Source organism: Sesamum indicum, linkage group LG11 (genome assembly GCF_000512975.1).
Source record: "Sesamum indicum cultivar Zhongzhi No. 13 linkage group LG11, S_indicum_v1.0, whole genome shotgun sequence".
NCBI lineage: Eukaryota > Viridiplantae > Streptophyta > Magnoliopsida > Lamiales > Pedaliaceae > Sesamum > Sesamum indicum.
In genome coordinates this window covers 10785974-10805667 of record NC_026155.1, presented here as the reverse complement: position 1 = coordinate 10805667, position 19694 = coordinate 10785974, and the positions used below count along the sequence as shown (strand labels likewise).

Below are 19694 nucleotides of genomic sequence, written 5' to 3'. Positions count from 1 at the left end.
AAGACGGGAAAGAATGAAGATATGACCTAAAACACCATAATTCTCTCAAGACAGAAAAAAATAACAACACTCTATCATTTAAGTTCCAAGCAATCACAGATAATAACTTCTGCAAATGTTTAAAAATGATTATATAAATTAACAGATGTGCAAGTTCCGGTGTATTGTATTTGTTTAAAGGATAGTGCCAGGATATAATTAACACGGCTGAGAATTGAAAGTTTTGGCAGTTGCCTTCATTTCAAGCCAAAATCATCTCTGCTGACTGGAAGGGCTTTAGTGAAGAATCTAGAGCATTTATGATTACCAGTCTTAAAACCACAAGGATATTTCTCCACTCAAATCTATGATTCCAGGTACACCGACCCCATTTTTTCTCATGCATAGCTAGTCCTGGTGTTTCCACTCCTCAGCAGATTGCTTCTCGACAAGTATTTGTCCTGAATTACAAATGTAATCAGTACAGGACAGGTCCATACACTTATTCAGCAGCTGAAAAAGTACTTATTATACAGGGCCATGCACTTGATCAGCAGCTGTGACATCCCTATAACTTCTATAGTGGCACTAACAATGAAATAAAGAACTCACTCATCGTTAATCATGCAATATAAAGTTACCTCGTTTTCTTTAGCAGCAGCTTCGTATTTAATAAAGAATGACATACTGACAATCAAAGTATGCAAAAACATTGGCTTACACCTTTCATGCATTCAAGTAATTGCTAGTAAAAGGTCATTTAAAGGGGTCAATCGAACTTACTTCTCCTCCTGTTGATGTGTAAACACAACCAAAGAAGATCCATCCATGGCTTTTGGCAATCTATAGGCAACAAGTTGGTCGTAGTCTCTAATTAGCTCAATTGAATCATCAGGATCATCCAAAATTCGAAGGATTGAAGTATTGTATATCTGCAAACCGCCTCATAAATCAAGAGCTGATGTAATTATATTGCAAGCACAAGTTAAGGCTCGACTAGAAGAGTAAATTTGGAGACACTCTTGTTTCTGGTACTCATTCCAGTGTGCCTCATGTCTAAATGGGAATAATTTGATAAATAAAATTGAGACACAAGGAGATGAGGCTCACTGGTTGTATTACTTGATAACCAGTTGTTCTATCAAAACCAAATAAAAGAAAAGGAAAAGCAGGGCAATACATGAAGTGAAATGTACATCTTATAAGCCACAACCAGGGTCAACTAAACATCCTGACTCATGGGATTATTTCTTCAAGAATATACCTCAGCAATTAATAGCGTTTCATCACCCCTTAGCGAACAAGCTGTACCAAGGGCCTCAACAAGATCTTTCGAGGTCCCATTCTCAGGGACTGTTACTGTAACTGGATGTGGCAAAGTAGTTCCATCAGTGCTCAAGACTGTCAAAGTCATCTTTCGCAATGTTGAAGAAGGGAGCGGTAATGACAGGTACATAAAGGGATCAAATGTTATTGACAACTTTTTGCAAATGGGACAAACGAGTGTGGACCGGTATTGACCCTACAATTGAAATAAAGCACTTCAGAGAAAGGCAAATCAACTCCATTTCTAATCAAAATGAACGAGACGAAATACTCAGAACTCAACAGACATTCTAATTAATAAAACCAGAAAGGGAGCACATGGCTGGGGGGCAATATTAACAATTTGACAATGCCTGAAATAGGACAACTGAAATTTTGTTTTATCCTTGCAATTAAAGGTGCCAAGTAAACAAGGAGAAAGAAGATACTTGGCATAAATCAACTATGATGGAATTGTTTCGAGATAAATGGTTTTCCCAATATTCATCTGCCACTTCTTCATCTGGACGGCCATCCTCATCTTTTGCCTGTATGTAAGGTTTTCTTTTCACACGGTTGAGATCTTCATGGAGTCCATCCAACAAAAAGGAAAGAAACTCCTACAAGAAAACTTGTAAAGACATGAAACAATATTCCTCCTTTAGATATTAATTAAATAACTGCTCTGAAGGCTACAAGAACACCACTTACTTGGGAATCATGCTGATTGTAACCACTAAACTGAGGAGCAAAGCTAGAGATGGTTGACTTGAACATCCTTGGAGCTACTGGTGTTGCCCCTGGAGCCCACAACTTTCTAAGTAAGTCCCCAAACGCTATAGCAAGCTTGCCCTGTCACAATATGCACAAATTTAGAGGCGGGGCAGAAAATAGTCATGAGGACAGAAGCCTGCAGGGAAGATATCCATAAGACATGTATAAGAAGCCAACGATAAAAGTACAAAGTGGTTAGAATTCCAACTAATGAATCTCCAACCATATTAACATACAGAATAACAAATTTTGCATACGGCACGAGAACATACTTTCATGCCCAGTGGATTATCAAAATTTAGATCTTTCCTGAAGTTCCCAAGAAAATATTCAACTAGCTTTGGCGTGTGCACCAAGCACTGGATAGCACTGTTCATAAAACAAGTATTTCCAAGATTATACAATCCAGTCAAGCCCAAAGCTCCAGTGCCGTAAAAGCCACTATCAACTGCAGACGATGGCAGATCTCTAGAGAACAAATCCACTGTATCCACACTGCCATTCATCCTAACCGAAGAACTGGGTAAAGGACCACCAATCCTAGAATGCTCCATTCCTATATCCTCTTTTCTCCTTTCTTTCTCATCGATGGTACAAGAGAAGCCATAAATTTGCAATTCTAAGAGAATCTGCACAGGAAAATATCAGCAAAACGGCAACGTAAATAATTGAATTGAATACCAATACAGACGAAGATCTGAAGAAGACCTACATTATATCTAAATGTTAATACTAATAGGGTCAGCCAAAGTAAGAAGGTTTCTAGAACAAACTGTCTGACTGCCTGATCTGAAACAACTCATAAATAAGTAGATTACAACCAGTGTAATTCAATCAAATATAGATTGTTGTTTTTTCTCAAAAAAGCGCATTAGATCAAGAATAAGATCACAAATTCATAAGGATGTTACTTTGAACCTCCTGCTATAAGCATCTTCGTTCAGAGGATATTGATACCAAACAACCACCCTAGGATTAATTATCAAACTCCTAAATTCTAGAATAAGTCAGAAAAGTACCAGTACCTCGTCATTTGACTGGCCTGAGTAAATAGATGATATTCTGTCGTTAACAAATAACTGATTTGTCTGCCCTGAGAAGTCCCAGACTTGCAACTGTAAGCGATAAATCAACGTTCAGAAAGAATACAATCACTTATACAATGTAATATCATCAATATCATTGCTCACCATGCCAGAGTTGGTACAAAAGACACTGTACGCTTTGTCAAAAGCTCCGACTTGATTGTCCTTTAATTTTCCACACATAGATTGTCAGGTTAAAGAGACAGCAAAACTAGGAGAAAGCCAAAAGCATCTTAATCAGCGTCAAATTAGCATGTGGTTGTTCTACTATTCGAGTTAGATCAAGTTCTTTATGAGTACTGACAGAAAAAACCATATTTCCCTTAGAGCAGAAATGTGGATATGGAAAAGGTGAGCATCAGCAGGATACAATAAGCATGTCAAGGAGTGGGCATTAAAATCCTAGTTCATAAAATCACAAGGTTTTATCCACTCACCGGCTAGTATGTTGCAAGGACAGCTTTGGAACTGAACTTCCACTCAAACACTTTTGTTCAATGATAAGGTAAACAAATTGAATAAGTGACTGGTGCTAAGGGAAATTACATGTTCTTCTTTACAATAAATGGATAATCCATCAAAGATGTGCTACAATAAAGAAAAAGCACTCTTGAATCAGCGCACACTTCGTTAATTGAATAGAGAGACTGTCATCTTCCTCAACAAGTATGCACTCTGTATTTATGCTTCAACCTATTAGAAAACAGAGACTAATTTGCCTAACAGAATATGCGACAACAAACGAATAATCAAGAGAAATCATCTTAATGGTTCAACAGAAAGTAAAAAAAGAGCCAAATTGGAAAGAAACCTTTTGGCTAATCTTTATGACCAATTGGCTTGTTTCTTTTGCATAGAAAAGTCTGATCTGCAAAGAGAACAAGTCGTTCGCACTATCTTCTCCAGGTAATATACTTTCCTCATCCTGCTTGTCATAATGCCTAGAATAAGAAACAAAATATAATAGATGTCAGACCTTCAGCTTTCGTAAATGGTCCATAGAGCATTGTCCACTATAAAGGAGCCTAGCTCAGATACCACCTTCATATCATTCATGGACCCCTGAAGAATGTTGCGCTTAATGATTTTATAAAATCACATGGCCACTGAGCATACACAAAGACAGCAGAATCACCCAGAGCCTAGGATTTCATAAATTTTGTTAACAAAAACATTAGCAGTTCCAAATTGTGCTGAGGCAAAACAGACAAAGACTAAATCCATCCAAAAGAAAAATCACATTGCTGCGGTACTTAGAATACTTCAATTTAAACTTGTTCTCACATTCTAAAGCATAATCAATAATCAATTATGGAAAAAGTAATATCACCGTTTTCGCACAAGTAGCACGGAATCACACTTTCATGCATAAATCCAAACAGAAGCAACTAAAAGAAAGTGCATTCCTCCAAGAGTTTGATCTATGATTTGTCAACAAAAAACAGGCCCAATATTAAGCACATTACCAACTCAAGAACTAATAAGATTTTCTCATGACTTTAAGAGATATGAGAGCCAGGATTGAACTAATGTGAGATATGTTAACTTAGAAACTCCGGCACTTTCAGTTCAATCATTGTCCTCAACTCCGGGAAGTATATTAGCCCAGACTGAGTCTGCCAGCATCTGAATCTTCAATGACTTCAGATGCAAATACAACAATTAAAGTTCCACCGAATAAAAAAAAAACTGAAAATACATGACTCCTTGTCACCAATCAACATGAATTATTATAACTACTAGGACAACACTGGTTTGCCAAAACAATAAAAGGAAAAAAAGAAAGAAAGAAAAGAAAAGGAACAGCCATTGTTACTAAAACCTGCATGCATACATTCAAACAAGAAACAGAAGACCAATAATTAGTAAGCCTCACCATTTAAGAGCAGTAAAGAACATCCACTCCGACACCAATGCCAAATCCCCCTGGCCACAAGAAACCCCTTCATCTCCACTAATCCCAACCTCACCTTCTCTGCTCATACCCACCAAAATTTCCGAATCCCCAAAACCCCCAATAGCCTCCTCCTCATCCCCAGCACCATCCAACTGTATAGTGGCAGTATACAGAACTCCAGCAACTCCATCGACCAGGGCGCCGCCAGACACCGCCTCCTTCCACCACCTGAAAGAAACAAGGAATACAGATTCACCAGGGTCTGAGAAGGAGGGGGGCAAGAATGAGTGGTCGAAGGGGGTGGAGAAAAGGTCGTCGTCCTCCTGGGAAAAGAGAAGGGAGTCCATGAAGCGGATTGATTTGGCGAGAAAACGGCGGAGGAGAGGGGGAATGAAGTGGGTGGATTTGTTGTAGAGTTGGGAAAGAGATGGGAAATGGAGAAGGGCTTTGGTTATGGCTGTGATAATGGTGAGTCGTCTCAGGCTACGGCTCATCTATCTAGAACCAAAATGGAAAGGAAAAGTCATGGAGGAGGATTGATTTGACATTGACGGGGAAAAGAATTCAAACATTATTTGAGTATTACTGCCTATGAATCCAATCAAAATTGATAAACGTAATTTAGGGGAAGAAGGAAAAAGGACAGTCAGTGTGTGTGGTGTGTGTGTGGTTAGATGAGTGTGTGATTCGAGTACGGTTTTTAACTCCTCTGACTTTTGTAGTAGACAGGACAAAAGCGTTGTTCTTTGGACTAGCGTTTTAGCACATGCCAACAGATTCGTGAGTGAACAGAACACAGGATTTCCTATGTTTGTGTTTTTAAGTTTATTTTTGCAATTATTTTTGTTAAAAAAAAAGAATAATTTCAACTAGTTTTCTTAAAGTCTCATGTAATTATAATTATTTTCTCATTATTAGCAACCTCCAACAAAACCCTAATGTGTTGTGTTAACTTTTCATCCATCTTTTTAATCTGAGCTGAATAAAATATTCTTTCTGAATTATAAATTATAATTTTATTTATTTAAAAAATTAACGAACTAAGTGGACAATTTTTTAATTTTTTTCATTCACCCTTGTCTAATTTTTTACAATTATTTAAATTTTATTTAAAAAAATTCAATGAGAATAAAATTGATAATTACAAATCTCACTTCAAATTATTGTATAATTTTAGCAAATGTCAAAATATATTAATACTTTTTAAATAATAAAAAAGTATTTATAATTATTTTAAATTTCTGTTGAGAATCATTGTAACTTAGTCAAAATAAAATGGGGAAATAAACATTTTTAGTTAGGTTCATGTTACTTTTGGTCCTATTCAATACAGGATCAGCATTTTTAGTTTCATAACTTAAAAAAATTTAACATTTTTTTTCCTAATGCACCTTTTTATTTATCATTTAACGATGTTGGTCACTTGTACGTAACCATTACGTATTTTTTATTGGAGGAAAAATTGGTCTTTTTCCAATAGTAGCATTTGAACGTTTTATTTAGCATATTTGATTCACTTATGACAGACATGATTTTTCTTGTATTGCTTTTACTTGGTTTCAACTTATGAAAATATGAGAACGATATAAGATTCAATTTTTATGCTAGAATAAAGAAATCGCTATGTTTTTTGTCCTAATTTTCTTCAAAATTTATTTTTTTCCCTCAAAATTATTTATATTTTTTCCCAAAAAATGGTTCCAGGTTGAATAACAAATCAATTTTATTTCTCCAACCACAAATACTTAACAATCATATGTTAAGCACGTGCCTTACACAGTTAAATTGTAGACAAAAAAACTGGATGAGAATTAAAAGTATTAGTTTTTATAAGTTATAGAACTAAAAATATTAATCCCGCAACGAATGAAACCAAAAGTGGAATGAATCTAACTTATGGGATCAAAAATATTATTTCCCCAGACAAAATTACACGAGATGTATTTTACTTTGAGAAGAAAAAAATGCCTCAGGCCCGATTTCAAACTGTAAGTGGGCTTTACACTTAGGCTTCAGTGGGCCTATATAAAATTGGACAAATTGATCCAATATTTAATAATATTCATATTTTACCAACCAAAGTTTTAATAAATATTCAGCAGTCGAGCACACTCGATACTAATATCTTCCGACGTGTGGGATTAAAAATGCAATTTTTCCTATTATAATAGGTCACTTGAACATGTTTGATAATTTCATGTTACAAAGTAGTTCAAATTCTTAAAATTATATTTTAAACTATGTTTAATTAATTTATAATTGATATCAATCCACTTAATATTTGCCATTTAAATTTAATTTACCAAATTTACCAGACACTTCACTTGGAAAGAACTGTTCGAACAAAAAGTACTGCAGGAGGCAAAGTATTTCCGTTTGCTTTATGGGGAGTTTACAGTTGTAAAAATACAACTTTTTTGAGGACCAAAGTGCGATTTATCTTTTTTTCCTCAATGAGTTTAATTCTAATTCCTTTTTCTTTTTAAACATAACTAAATAATTACATCAATATTTTATTAAATTAATACATCGGATTAATTAATATAATTGAAAACAATGAAATAAACAACAACTCAGATAAAATAAAAGGAAAAAATACAAGCAATCCCCTTTGCGAAATATCGTAAATGAGCAAATTACTCCCTTATGAAAAAACAAATAGCAATTTACCTCCTTATATTTTTTAAAATACAACTATAATTTTTACACATGGGGGTAATGTGCTCATTTTCAATATCACAGGAGGATAAATTGCTATTCACCCTAAAATAAAATAAGTACCAATACGTCTGGTAGGGCACGAACCCATGGCCTTGAAATTGATGTTCTGTCGAAAATAATGATTTTTAGATATTAATTCAACTATAATAAAAATAGTGTCATGATATTGCATAGTAACCAATTATTAATATTCACAGCTCAAAATGACTGTTGTAACAAATACAAATGATTATTATTTAATGCAATCATTAATACAAATTATGACTTTTATATATGTTGGTATATAAATAAATTTAATGATTACGGCAGTTCTCAGCTTTTCCCCACCTACTAATTTTAATAATAAATCGTAACCATTAATTCTTTTGGAATAATTTTAATCATTCATTTTTTTTGGAATTTTTAAAATAATACAAAATTGAGAAAACTCTACACATTTAGTCATATTCTTTACTGGATTTTCAAAATAATTTAAAAATTGAGAAATTTTAACACATTTCAGTCCCATAAATTCTGTAAAATAAAATTTTCATAAAATAGAAGATTAAAAATATGGATGTTATCGTATGGAACTAAAAATACAATTTTACTTGGGAAGAGTCGACCGATTCCGGAAAAACAATTCTTTTCCTCACATTAGAAGGCTCTAAATTAAAAGCACTGAAACTGCCAAGCTGTAAAGACCACTTTGCACTCCCCATGGACGAAGCAAATTCAGAATCCAAACGTGTGTTTGTGTCTTTTTGAACTCGTGCATGCCCTTATCCCAACTTCTACAAATTTAATTATCGTACATCTCGAATTTATTATTTTCGTACATATGAAAAAAAAAAAAAAAAACCCACTAGCGGAGTGGGGTGCGGAGATAGGTTGTCTGTTGTTTTATTATTATTTTAATTTAATTATTGATCAACACCGTGATACCTGTAATTTACATTATTCAAATTATAAATATCATCTGATTAAGTTTTCAAGGACAAGTCGTCATTGAGAAAAATTCTTGGTATTTATTGAATAGTCTTTCAGTTTTAACATATATCATTATAAAATATTAAATAATAAATTCTGATGAATAGATTATCTCATTTTTGATATCATATGGTGAAATATTATTGACATTTCACATTATGGGTAGCATAAATTTTTGCAATAAGTATTTATTTATTTTATTTTTTGAGAAAAAGGGTAATTGATTGAATATGCAACTGAAAATCAAGAGAATGTGAATGAGAAAAGAAGACTCATAATTAGCAATGGGCCCCCACAAAATTACACAAATCCCTCAACCAACCTAATCTCCATTTCCCTTTCCTCAACCATCAAATCATAAAATTAAGTGAACTTTTTGTTTTTCTTTTTCCCAAAAAAATAAATAATCGAACATACCTTAATCAACAATTAAATAATAATCTCATCGCATAATCGAATTAAATATTTAATACTCTATGCATATTTTAAATATTTTATGCTAATAATAATTAAAAATTATAATTATTATGAGTCCGTAGTTATTATTAATCAATTCAATTTAAAGATTCTTATATATAAATTTTAAATTATTTTGTATATTAGCCCCTAGGATTATTTTACTCAATATATAAGTATAATTTTTCGACTCCCTCAAACTTTCGTTTCTGAATCTGTCTTTATCGGCTGTCAATATCATTTGGTTCTAGAGCAAATTTTACTCATTTAAGGGTTGTAATCCATTTCAAGATTGAGAAGTGTTTTGTAAGAAAAGATAATTATTATTAATGTAATAGCACTTGAGGATTAAGACAATGTGAAAGAAAAAAAAAGTCAAGATTTTGGAAATCCCAGGACCAACCTGATCTAAATTGCCCTTTGCTTGACTTTGAAATTGTAAATTAAGTCAGCTTTCTGCTTTTTCTTTTATAAATAATAATTCATGCAATTATTATAATAATTTATTATTAATATATAGTAAGCTAATGTAAGGAATTGTGAGAATCTAACGCGGTTTTGAATAGCAGCAAACGCAATAAAAGCTGAGTCCAAACACTGCTCTAAGTATTCTAACCCTCTTCTTGTTCGTCCCGTGTTGTCTCTATGAGTGTGTGTATACGTTTCTCTATCTAGAGTTTGTGTGTTTCATCTCTCTCTCTCTCTCTCTATATATATATATATTGTGTATGTAAGGGTGTGTGTGTTGCGATTGTAATTGTTATTATTATTATATGTGTTGGAAAGTTGGGAAAAATAACGGCATATTCTCCGCTCTATCTTTTTTCCTTTCTCTCTCAGTCACTTTTTAGTTATTTCCGGAGAGAAGTCCTGGAAACAGCGTATTGATGATAGTCTTGAATTTCATCCACATTCGGGAGGAATTTGGAGAAAACCCATGTAGTTTTTGTTGTGTTCACGGATCTTCATCGTTTCTGTAATTCTGTCTCGTTTCTCTCTCTCTCTCTCTCTCTTTCAGACACGCGATAGCTGGAATTCATCATGATTTCTTGAACCCACCCACCCAGATTTTAAGGGGAAAAGGAGGAATCTTTCATGCAAAATTTTCCCATTTCTTGATTTTTTTTTCATCAGTTACTTGAGTGAATAGCACGATGGTGGTGAAAATGATGAAGTGGAGGCCATGGCCGCCTCTGATTTCGAAGAAGTATGAAGTGAAACTCACGGTGCTGAGGCTTGAGGGTGGTGACTGGGTGGATGAGGTTGCGGAAAAGGATAACGGTGGTCTCGCGGTGGAGATCAGGTGGAAGGGTCCCAAGATTTCGCTGGGGACATTCAGGAGGACTGTGAAAAGGAACTGTACTAGGGAGGAGAATTTGAGGAGGATTGATGATAGGCCAAACGGCGGCGTTTTGGTGGAGTGGGATGAAGAGTTTCATAGCGTCTGTAGCCTTTCTGGCTACAAGGAAAATGTTTTTCATCCTTGGGAGATCAACTTCTCTCTTTTGCATGTGAGTTGGTTTCTCTGAGTTTATTATTGACTCAAGATCTAAAATTTGTGAATGTATTTCACATATTTGTTTTAATTATTTGTTTATGTTGTTTCACTTGCATAATTTGATCAATTCTTTACTGTGTTTCTGTTTTTCCCTTGACTTTTGTGTTTGATGTGAGAAATTGATGCTCATATAAAAGGGAAAAGTTAATAAGAAACCGGTATGTGATTAATTGCAGTAACATTTATATAATTTCCTATCTAGGTCTAGGTTTCTTTACTGATTTTATTTCTAGTACAATGTATTTGTTGCATTACTCTTCCTTGGGTTCTTGTGAGGATACCGTCTTTTTTTAGGGATTGATGTTATTTCCGGGACATGTTTAATGTGTTAGCAAACTGTGACTCTACTTGCAAATCTTCTCGTCTAATATTTATTATGATTGAGAAAGAGGAGAAATACCAGTTTGATGCTGATAGCCTCCAACAGAATCCACTGTTATAGGTCTTAATTAATGAAACCTTTCTGAAAAGTGTTCTGTGCTGAGCGGAAGCTACGGTAATTGTTTCTCTTTTTCACTAAGGGATTTAGCATTTGTGGTCCTTAAACACTGATTGGATCACTGTAATGGTTTTCAATGGTTACCTATTAACTGAAATATTGTGGGACTTGCTGTGCACTTATGAATATCTTTTGTGGATAGTATGAATTTTTGGGTATATCTAAGGGTCCAGATATCGTGTGATGCTTATACATTCATGATTAAATTGAGATGATAGTCTTTGAATGGATTTATATCATGCTGGATGCTCTTTTCCATCTATATTTAAGGGCCAAACATTTGTTAGTTCCTGTCTCATATGGAACTCAGTTGCCTTCTGGTTGTTTCTCATGTTTGTTTTATTTAATTTTGAGCCATTAACTTGGTTTTATCATTTACTGAAAAAGAATTATATAAAACCTAACATGCGAAGATTAGGTTGACAGTCTTCCGTCAGGAACATAATATATTTAATGATATACGTGTCTTTTTGTGGAAATCAGCGCCGCTTGAATTATATTTTGTAGTATCCACAGTGTTTGGACGTTGGCCACGTGTTATGTGGGTTAATAATTGTTAACTAAAATTAGATACTGATAACATCAGATAGAGCTGTTAACTTCATATACTGCTTTTTTCTGCAAGTAAAGTCTATCATATTGCATTATTGATGATGTGGCGCCTGCTGCAATTTCCTTGATAGGGTTTTGGCAAGTCATTAATATTCAGCTTTGCTGGTTTAAAATAAACTTCTACTTTAAGTTCTTATAACTGAATTTTTTTTCCCCAGGGTTTGAATCAGGGCGCAAAGAATAAGATTTCCGTTGTTGGTTTGGCAGCCCTCAACCTTGCTGAATATGCTTCCAAGACGGAGGAACAAGTGATGGAAATCAAACTTCCTTTAATGCTTTCTGGCATTGTGGCTGAGCGTCATCTGTCACTCTATGTAAGTAACTTCTACCTTGGCATATACTGACCACAACTGCCGATAACTTCTCATGTACCCAGTCATTTCCTTACTGCCCACAATAATAATGACTAATCTTCATATACTACAGGTATCTCTTGGCTTGCTGGAACTTAGAGGTGCACAACCACTAGAGGTGGTGCAAAGTCCAGTAATGCCTCTTCCGTCCCCTTCAGCATCTGGAGATACTTCTGTAGAGAAAGATGAGGTATCTGCACTTAAAGCTGGTCTGAGGAAGGTAAAAATATTTACTGAGTATGTATCAACTCGAAGATCTAAGAAAGCTTGTCGTGAAGAGGAGGGTAGCGAGGGCAGGTATTCTTCCAAGAGTGAGGAGGATGAATATACTTACCCCTTTGATTCGGAGTCACCTGATGAGTTTGAGGAAGGAGAATCTGATGAAGGCAAGGAGGACTCTGCTGTTAGGAAGTCATTTAGCTATGGGACATTGGCGTATGCTAATTATGCAGGTGTGTCGTGTTATTCCAGTTCTAGTATCAATAATGAGGATGAAGATTGGATTTATTACAGCAACCGCCCTACATCAGATGCCGGCTGCTCTCATGTAGATGACCCAATTTCTACAATTCCTGAACAGCAGTTGATACATAATTCTAAGCGTAGTATTCTGCCTTGGAGGAAGAGGAAGCTGAGTTTCAGATCTCCTAAAGCTAAAGGAGAGCCCTTACTTAAAAAGGGTTATGGTGAAGAAGGTGGAGATGACATAGATTTTGACCGCAGACAGCTGAGCTCCGATGAATCTCTCTCTTCTGGGGTAAGAATTCTTATGCTTTTTTCTTCCTTGCAAAACAAGGAAAGGTGTAAAGTTAAAGGCACAATCTTGGCTGCTTGTTCATGATTATGAAAATATGAAGTCTGAATTAACTTTCATTGATTAATGGTTTTAAAGCCTTCTTATGTACTTTCTTGTTTCTTCCAGTGGGATGATAATTAGATCTCATAAGGAAATATTTGCTAATATTAAGATGATATGATTCTCATGCCACACAAAATTCCTGAAATATGTGTATCTGCTTGTGTGCGCACTTGTGTATACTGCTATCTGGAGAAAAATATTGTGGCTTATTAATAATGACCCTTATATGTTGTTGCTGGCTTTAAATTGAGAAGATTTAATATCCACTTCACTTGTTTGATGCAATATTTCTCATTGGTAGTCTGGGTATAGAATGCAAATTTGTTGTTCTATTGCTTATATTAAATTTTCTTCTGACTTTTAAGCAACGTAATGCATCTATGCTGCAGCAACTTAAAGATGAGGATTCAAATGCAAATCGATCATCAGTTTCTGAGTTTGGTGAAGATAATTTTGCTGTGGGAACCTGGGAGCAGAAAGAAATAACAAGCCGTGATGGACATATGAAGATTCAGGCACAGGTCTTTTTTGCATCCATTGATCAGAGAAGCGAGCAGGCTGCTGGTGAAAGTGCTTGTACAGCCCTTGTCGCCGTTATTGCTGATTGGTTGCAGAATAACCACAATCTCATGCCCGTAAAGTCACAGTTTGATAGTTTGATCAGAGATGGCTCCTTGGAATGGAGAAATCTTTGTGAGCATGATATTTACCGGGAGCGCTTTCCTGATAAGCATTTTGATCTAGAGACTGTCCTCCAAGCTAAAGTTCGTGATCTTTGTGTAGTTCCTGAGAAATCGTTTATCGGATTTTTCCATCCAGATGTTATGGAAGGTGAAAATTTTGATTTCTTGCATGGAGCCATGTCCTTTGACAATATTTGGGATGAGATTAGTCGTTCAGAGAGTTCCAACGGTGAAGCCCCTGTTTTCATCGTCAGTTGGAATGATCACTTTTTCATCCTCAAGGTTGAAGCAGATGCTTACTACATTATCGACACATTGGGGGAACGACTACATGAAGGATGCAATCAGGCTTACATACTGAAATTTGACATCAACACAACTATCTATAACCTTCCGAGCACTAGCCAATCATCAGAAGAAAAATCTGTAGGCGAGCAGCACACTTTTTCTGAAGACTCCAAAGACGGGATCGTGGTGACACACCCCGAAGATTCAACAAAGAAAGAAAAGGAAGAAGAAGTTGTTGTTTGTCGAGGTAAAGAATCGTGCAAAGAGTACATAAAGAATTTCTTGGCTGCAATTCCAATTAGAGAGCTGCAGGCAGATATCAAGAAAGGTCTGACAATGTCAACCCCTCTTCATCACCGGCTACAGATAGAGTTTCACTACACACAACTACAAGAACCTGCACCTGCATCTTGTCCCCCAATAGCAGTAACATCCACAGCACAAGCAGTTGATGTTGCAATATCCGAGGTTGCTGCCTAAAGACTTAACCTAGGAACTGGTAACTGTATATTTGAGTAGTGTGATTATACCTAACTTTTATTTTCCTTAGACATGGTAGTTGTGGGGTGAACGGGCTGGCTAAATATCAATCCCGTTTCATCTTCTAAGTTGTTGTCTTTGCTTTTGTGATATAACCTTTTACAGCGATAGTATGTCAATCAATGCACCAATGCCCTCTAACAACGTTAACTTGGTGCTACTTATTTTATATAACCTATTGTTGCCAGCATTGGGTGCTACCCATCACATTGGTGTTTATAGTTCCTAATCACTATATTTGTGGCTACATGTTGAGTCACCTTCTATTCTGCAATTATTGAATCTACAAGTGAACGTCATGCGCGATGGTTATTAGTTTTCCCTTTGGGATACGTTTGGGTGAATTGGTGGTGCTTTCTTGAAAAGATGAAACGGTCACACTGGTCAGGCTGTCAATTCCTCAGTTTTCTACTTGAATATCACAAGTTGGAATCTGAAGTTGAGAGTTGGTGGCATTGTATGGGTGTGAATATTAATGATTTTTGGTTCATTTTTCTCAAGCACTAAGTTGAGGCTATATTAGCTATTAGATTCCTTTTCATGTGTATTCATTTCAGTTGCACCAACAACAGAATATATAATTGCTGTATTTGGCCTACCATCATTATGAAGTACTAAAGGGTGCTTATCTGTAAGTGTCTTGGAAGAACAACCTAAAAAGATGCTTCATTCTATGTCTTGAGAGCACTTAATTTATGCCCAACCAATTTGTGCATTTCCATCACTATCATCATTAGAATCTTGCAACGCCACCGAGTGTGAAAATATGTAATCAAGTGCAAGAATAAGTTTAAATCAAATCAACCATGACAACGACCCACGTCAGCATGTGAAGGGCCGGCCAGTAATTTCACTTCAAAAAGAGCTCTGGATAAGTCTTGATGATTGGTTCAACTTTCAAAAAGTGACCATTTCATTGGCTCAGGGAGACTAAGGTGTGGGACATGGTGCATAGTTCAACCACAGGGGACCAAAACCACCTGCTCTTTTCCACTTCCCTTTCTGGGTTTTAACGAAGTATGCTGATTTGACGGAACAATTGAAATAAAATAACATCAAAAAATTTCATTTATTTAAATGACCAAAATTAGACACGATTATATAGAAAAAAAAAATAGCTTATTTAATTACCAGCTATTACCCCTATTTAAATTTCCAACTAAAAGCTCATAAAGCATCCTCGTAGGTGGTATTGATGTTTAATTATTCTTGTTGACATGTTAAGATTGAAATCTTATAATTTTGTAATTGTGATTTCATATCATATAAATATGGGTCTTTGTCTCGTTTAAAGGGCAAAGCGCGATTTTAAATGTTGAATGTAGGATGAAAAGGAAGAACGAGAGCTGTCAGATCAAGGGCCCTGATGAAATTGGTGGCAAATTTAAAATCACAGGCGAAAACAACGTCGTTTTGATGCAATTAGGGTGCGAACACGAGATTAAAGAAATTGGGGATTTTGAACCAGCTGGTTTTTCTTCTTTTGGCCAAACAGTTGGCACGTGTACGGCTAGGATGCTTGAGCCGTTGTTATAGTGACTGCCGTCCTCATTTTTGAAACTCCAAACACAGAAGCAAAGCCACCAATCGTGAGCTGGAAGAAGGACACGCAACCCAGAGCCTGAGGAGATTTTTAATAGCAATTCAGCTTTAATTCCATTATGTTTTTGTCTTTTCGCTGCAAGTTTCTTGTAAATGTTCAAATGTTGTAAGGAAAGGGGGACATGAATTTAGTGAATTTTCTGTTTTCTCTCATCTCAGTCTTCTTCTTCCCTCTCCCATCTCCATTTCTGTTGTTGTTATAATTAGGGAAAACTATTATTTTAGTCCGCTAAGTATGCCTAATTTTAATTTTAGTCCGATAACTATGTCAATTTTTATTTAGGTCCATTAACTTACGAAATTGCTTACTTTTTGTCATCTGACAGATTTTCGGACAATTTTACCCCTATGAATGCATATGGCTAAAACTGCATTTCAAAAGTTGCATAGGGGTAAAATTGTCCAAAAATCTACCAGAGGACTAAAAGTAAGCAATTTCGTAAGTTACTGGACCTAAACAAAAATGGACATAGTTATCGAACTAAAATTAAAATTAAGCATACTTAGCGGACTAAAATAATAATTTTCCCTTATAATTATCCTGTAATTTTTACTTAGTTCATTACAATCTTGATTTTTCTTTTTCTTTTTTCTTTTTGGATAATACCCATTTGCAATTACTAATACACGGGAAAATTGCATATTCGATCCCATATGTTAGGATTTTTTTTTCCATTTAGTTTCAACGTTACGATTTCTCCATATTGTATTTCATAAGTTGAAATTTTTCTCAATGTTAGTCCTCATGTGCATTTTTCATTCAATAATTAACGAGAAATGCTAACGGCTTTCTTGATTTTTTGATAAAAAATACAGGTGAGGACTAAAATTGAAAAAATTTGAACTTATGAGATGTAATATGAAAATGACAAATTATAATTTACCATTATAATTATTAGTGGTAATAGTAGTAGTAGTACTGCCACTATCCGTGACCTTGGAGAAGCTAGACATTATTTATTCGAGATAATTATAATACAATTATAATTATGGCAATTCTTTATTTAGTAGCATAGGGACGGCCTAAGTCTACTCATTGTGGCGGCCCAATTGTTTAACATTGTCTGCCTAAAGACCAACACACACTTCTCAATTTATAAATATAATAACATGGTCGAAAACAAATACCATAAAAATATTATTATTAACGTTGTTATAAGTCATCAATTTCATCTACAGCTCCTCTCCAATTCAACTTCAGCCGACGCAGTCATCTTGGAGAAGAAAGAGAGTTTCCTTTTCTTCTTCCTTCTTCCTCTCCAAGGTGACTGTGGTCGATTGATTTCAAATTGCCAAGGTACAAACAATTTTTTGAGGTTGTTATAATTATGGATATATGTTGGTTGTTTGAAAAATTATAAATACGTATCCTGAAGTTACTAATATTCTAACAAATACTTCATTGTGGCAGCTCATTGTAGGAAGGTGTTTGTTAGAGTATTTATAATTTCAGGAGAGTATTTTGTAATTTTTCAAACAACAAGGAGCATTTCTAATTTCAAGAGGGAATTTATAATTTTTAAGACAACGAGAATGTATTTATAATTAAGGCAAACATCATGGGAATCTCTTAAAATTTACCTTTTTTGTTTTTAAATATTTTTTCAGCTTGCTATGTGTTGTGTATTTTGATGTTTGAAGTTCCATGATGTGTTTATATTGCAAGTTGTCCTCTTATTCAGGTTTTCTATAATTCTGGATATAAGGTCTCAATTCAAGCGATGATAAATATTAAAGTATCATCCCGATTTTATGGGTAATTGGCATATTGCACCCTCCAAATACATCTACTCTCTCCTACTCAGCCACAGGACAGTTGATTATCACATGTCTTGTCTTTTCTTTCTTTTTACCTAAATTAAGATCACCACATTTCGATATCCCAGTTTTATCCATTTATGTGTTGTCCCGAGGTTTCTAGTATTTTATTTATTTTTTTGATAAATGTAAATTTTATTAAATAAATGATAGTATACTGATACAACATAACATGAAAAGTTAGGCAGTCACCTTGACAGGTCAAGGGTTTCGTCACAAACGAAAAAATGCACAAATACTAATAGAAAGAGGTAAATCAACACTAAATGTCTGTTGTTAAACATCTTCAATAACAAGTTTTCTTACGGAAGGTGCCTTACGTATTCTTCCATCAAATCGTCAAAAATTATGCTCGCGCCGTATATGATATACAAGAGAGCCCTTCTAGTATTTCATTTTACTAGGTTGTTTGGGTAAGGGTGGAGATTGGAGAATTCGAGAATGTATCCCCTAGCTGGTTGTGTTTGACTTTGAGCATCTCCCTGGGCCTGAAGAGTGCTAGCAAAATTTTTATATTAAGTCGGCATAGCTGCATAGCTATCCTGTTTATTGATTTTTTTCTCTTTTCTTTTTAATACAACTTCTGTTTATAAAATCACACCTTTAAAGAATTAAAACATCAAATTATTTTTTAATTATTGTAAAAAGTAGGTTAATTATGAGTAACCATTAGTACATATTAATGAAGTCATTGAAACACTATTACTTGTAACCTATTATAAATAGTAATAGTACGGTATCGAAAATGTTATGTAAAGAGAAAGTGGAAGTTTCGTAATTATCATTTCTCTTTCGATCAACTTTATAACATTTATATGTTAATAAAAGTGATTATTAGATTATATAAAAAGACATTCTAACTTTTTAACATTACAAGTACTTTATTTTAATATTTTTTTTATTATTACAATTCTCCAATTCTTCAATTATAATCAAAATATATAAAATTAAAAAAATACTTTATTAATTACTTAATTTATTTAAAATTCATTATGCTTTCTTCCCCAACCATCACTCAGCCCCACACTCTATAAATTTTCAGGTGAAGTAAATTACACCAATTCCCCTCAAATTCATCATAATTACCAATACCTCATCGTTGTTTGAAAAATTACAAAATATCCACTAAAACTAGAAATATCCCTACAATGGCATACTTCCCTACGAGTTATTTACTTGCGAGAGAGAAGCAATCAACTGAGAAAGAATGGCAACCAGTTATATCAACTTCGCTGTAAAAGCTTAAAGAAAAATGTTGCGAGAAAGACTTGGATAATGTTCAGAGGGTTAATACATGATGTATTGTACAGCTCCGGATTGCAATCAACTGGGAGAGAATGGCAACCATATTTATTGGGCCCAGAAAGTGGTTTATATGGATAATACGATAAGCACAGAACAGGAGCAAAGTTATGTAGAGCGGCACATACAAAATAGGAAATCTCTATACAATATCTAAAGACTGGAAGGAGGGGAAAGGAACCAATCCTTCGGCATTTACATATCAGCTTTCGCCTTCTCTTCTGCTATGAAGCCGATGCTGAAATCAAAAGTAATGCATGTCAATTGCTTCTTGTGTTCATCAACCATTGTCATTTTCAGCGTGTAGGAACCCTGCATGTGTCAAGTACCACACAGTAAGTCAAATGGATAGGTAAATATTTCAGCTGCTAAGTAAACAAATTGGACACTATTC

General features: G+C 34.8%; 3 protein-coding genes across 3 annotated transcripts in view; 1 reads left to right on the top strand and 2 right to left on the bottom strand.

The window, feature by feature from the left end:
• Positions 1-5708, bottom strand: part of LOC105174199 (ubiquitin carboxyl-terminal hydrolase 8-like) — a 7421-nt gene extending 1713 nt beyond the window's left edge. The window contains exons 1-11 of the mRNA XM_020698065.1: positions 5020-5708; positions 3955-4084; positions 3249-3308; positions 3084-3173; positions 2331-2687; positions 1996-2136; positions 1734-1904; positions 1244-1501; positions 762-911; positions 514-567; positions 308-311 (exon numbers count right to left, since the gene is read on the bottom strand). Of these exons, the coding sequence (XP_020553724.1) occupies positions 308-311; positions 514-567; positions 762-911; positions 1244-1501; positions 1734-1904; positions 1996-2136; positions 2331-2687; positions 3084-3173; positions 3249-3308; positions 3955-4084; positions 5020-5534 (1930 nt within the window). The 5' untranslated portion in view covers positions 5535-5708. The remainder of the gene's footprint in view (positions 1-307; positions 312-513; positions 568-761; positions 912-1243; positions 1502-1733; positions 1905-1995; positions 2137-2330; positions 2688-3083; positions 3174-3248; positions 3309-3954; positions 4085-5019) is intronic.
• On the top strand, positions 9810-14852 carry LOC105173955. The gene is made up of 4 exons (XM_011095890.2): positions 9810-10697; positions 12014-12169; positions 12282-12965; positions 13457-14852. Exons 1-4 carry the CDS (start codon positions 10341-10343, stop codon positions 14516-14518), a joined length of 2259 nt encoding a protein of 752 aa, XP_011094192.1. The 5' UTR covers positions 9810-10340; the 3' UTR covers positions 14519-14852.
• The window catches only part of LOC105173954 (putative phosphatidylglycerol/phosphatidylinositol transfer protein DDB_G0282179), a 2357-nt gene continuing 1903 nt past the window's right edge, over positions 19241-19694 (bottom strand). The window contains exon 4 of the mRNA XM_011095889.2: positions 19241-19612. Within this exon, the coding sequence (XP_011094191.1) occupies positions 19496-19612 (117 nt within the window). The 3' untranslated portion in view covers positions 19241-19495. The remainder of the gene's footprint in view (positions 19613-19694) is intronic.

Coding starts and splice junctions, on each gene's coding strand:
- LOC105173955 (XM_011095890.2), top strand. CDS start 10,341: ATGGTGGTGAAAATGATGAAGTGGAGGCCATGGCCGCCTCTGATTTCG. Junction 12,170..12,281: donor AGCGTCATCTGTCACTCTAT/GTAAGTAACTTC, acceptor CATATACTACAG/GTATCTCTTGGCTTGCTGGA. Junction 12,966..13,456: donor ATGAATCTCTCTCTTCTGGG/GTAAGAATTCTT, acceptor TCTATGCTGCAG/CAACTTAAAGATGAGGATTC.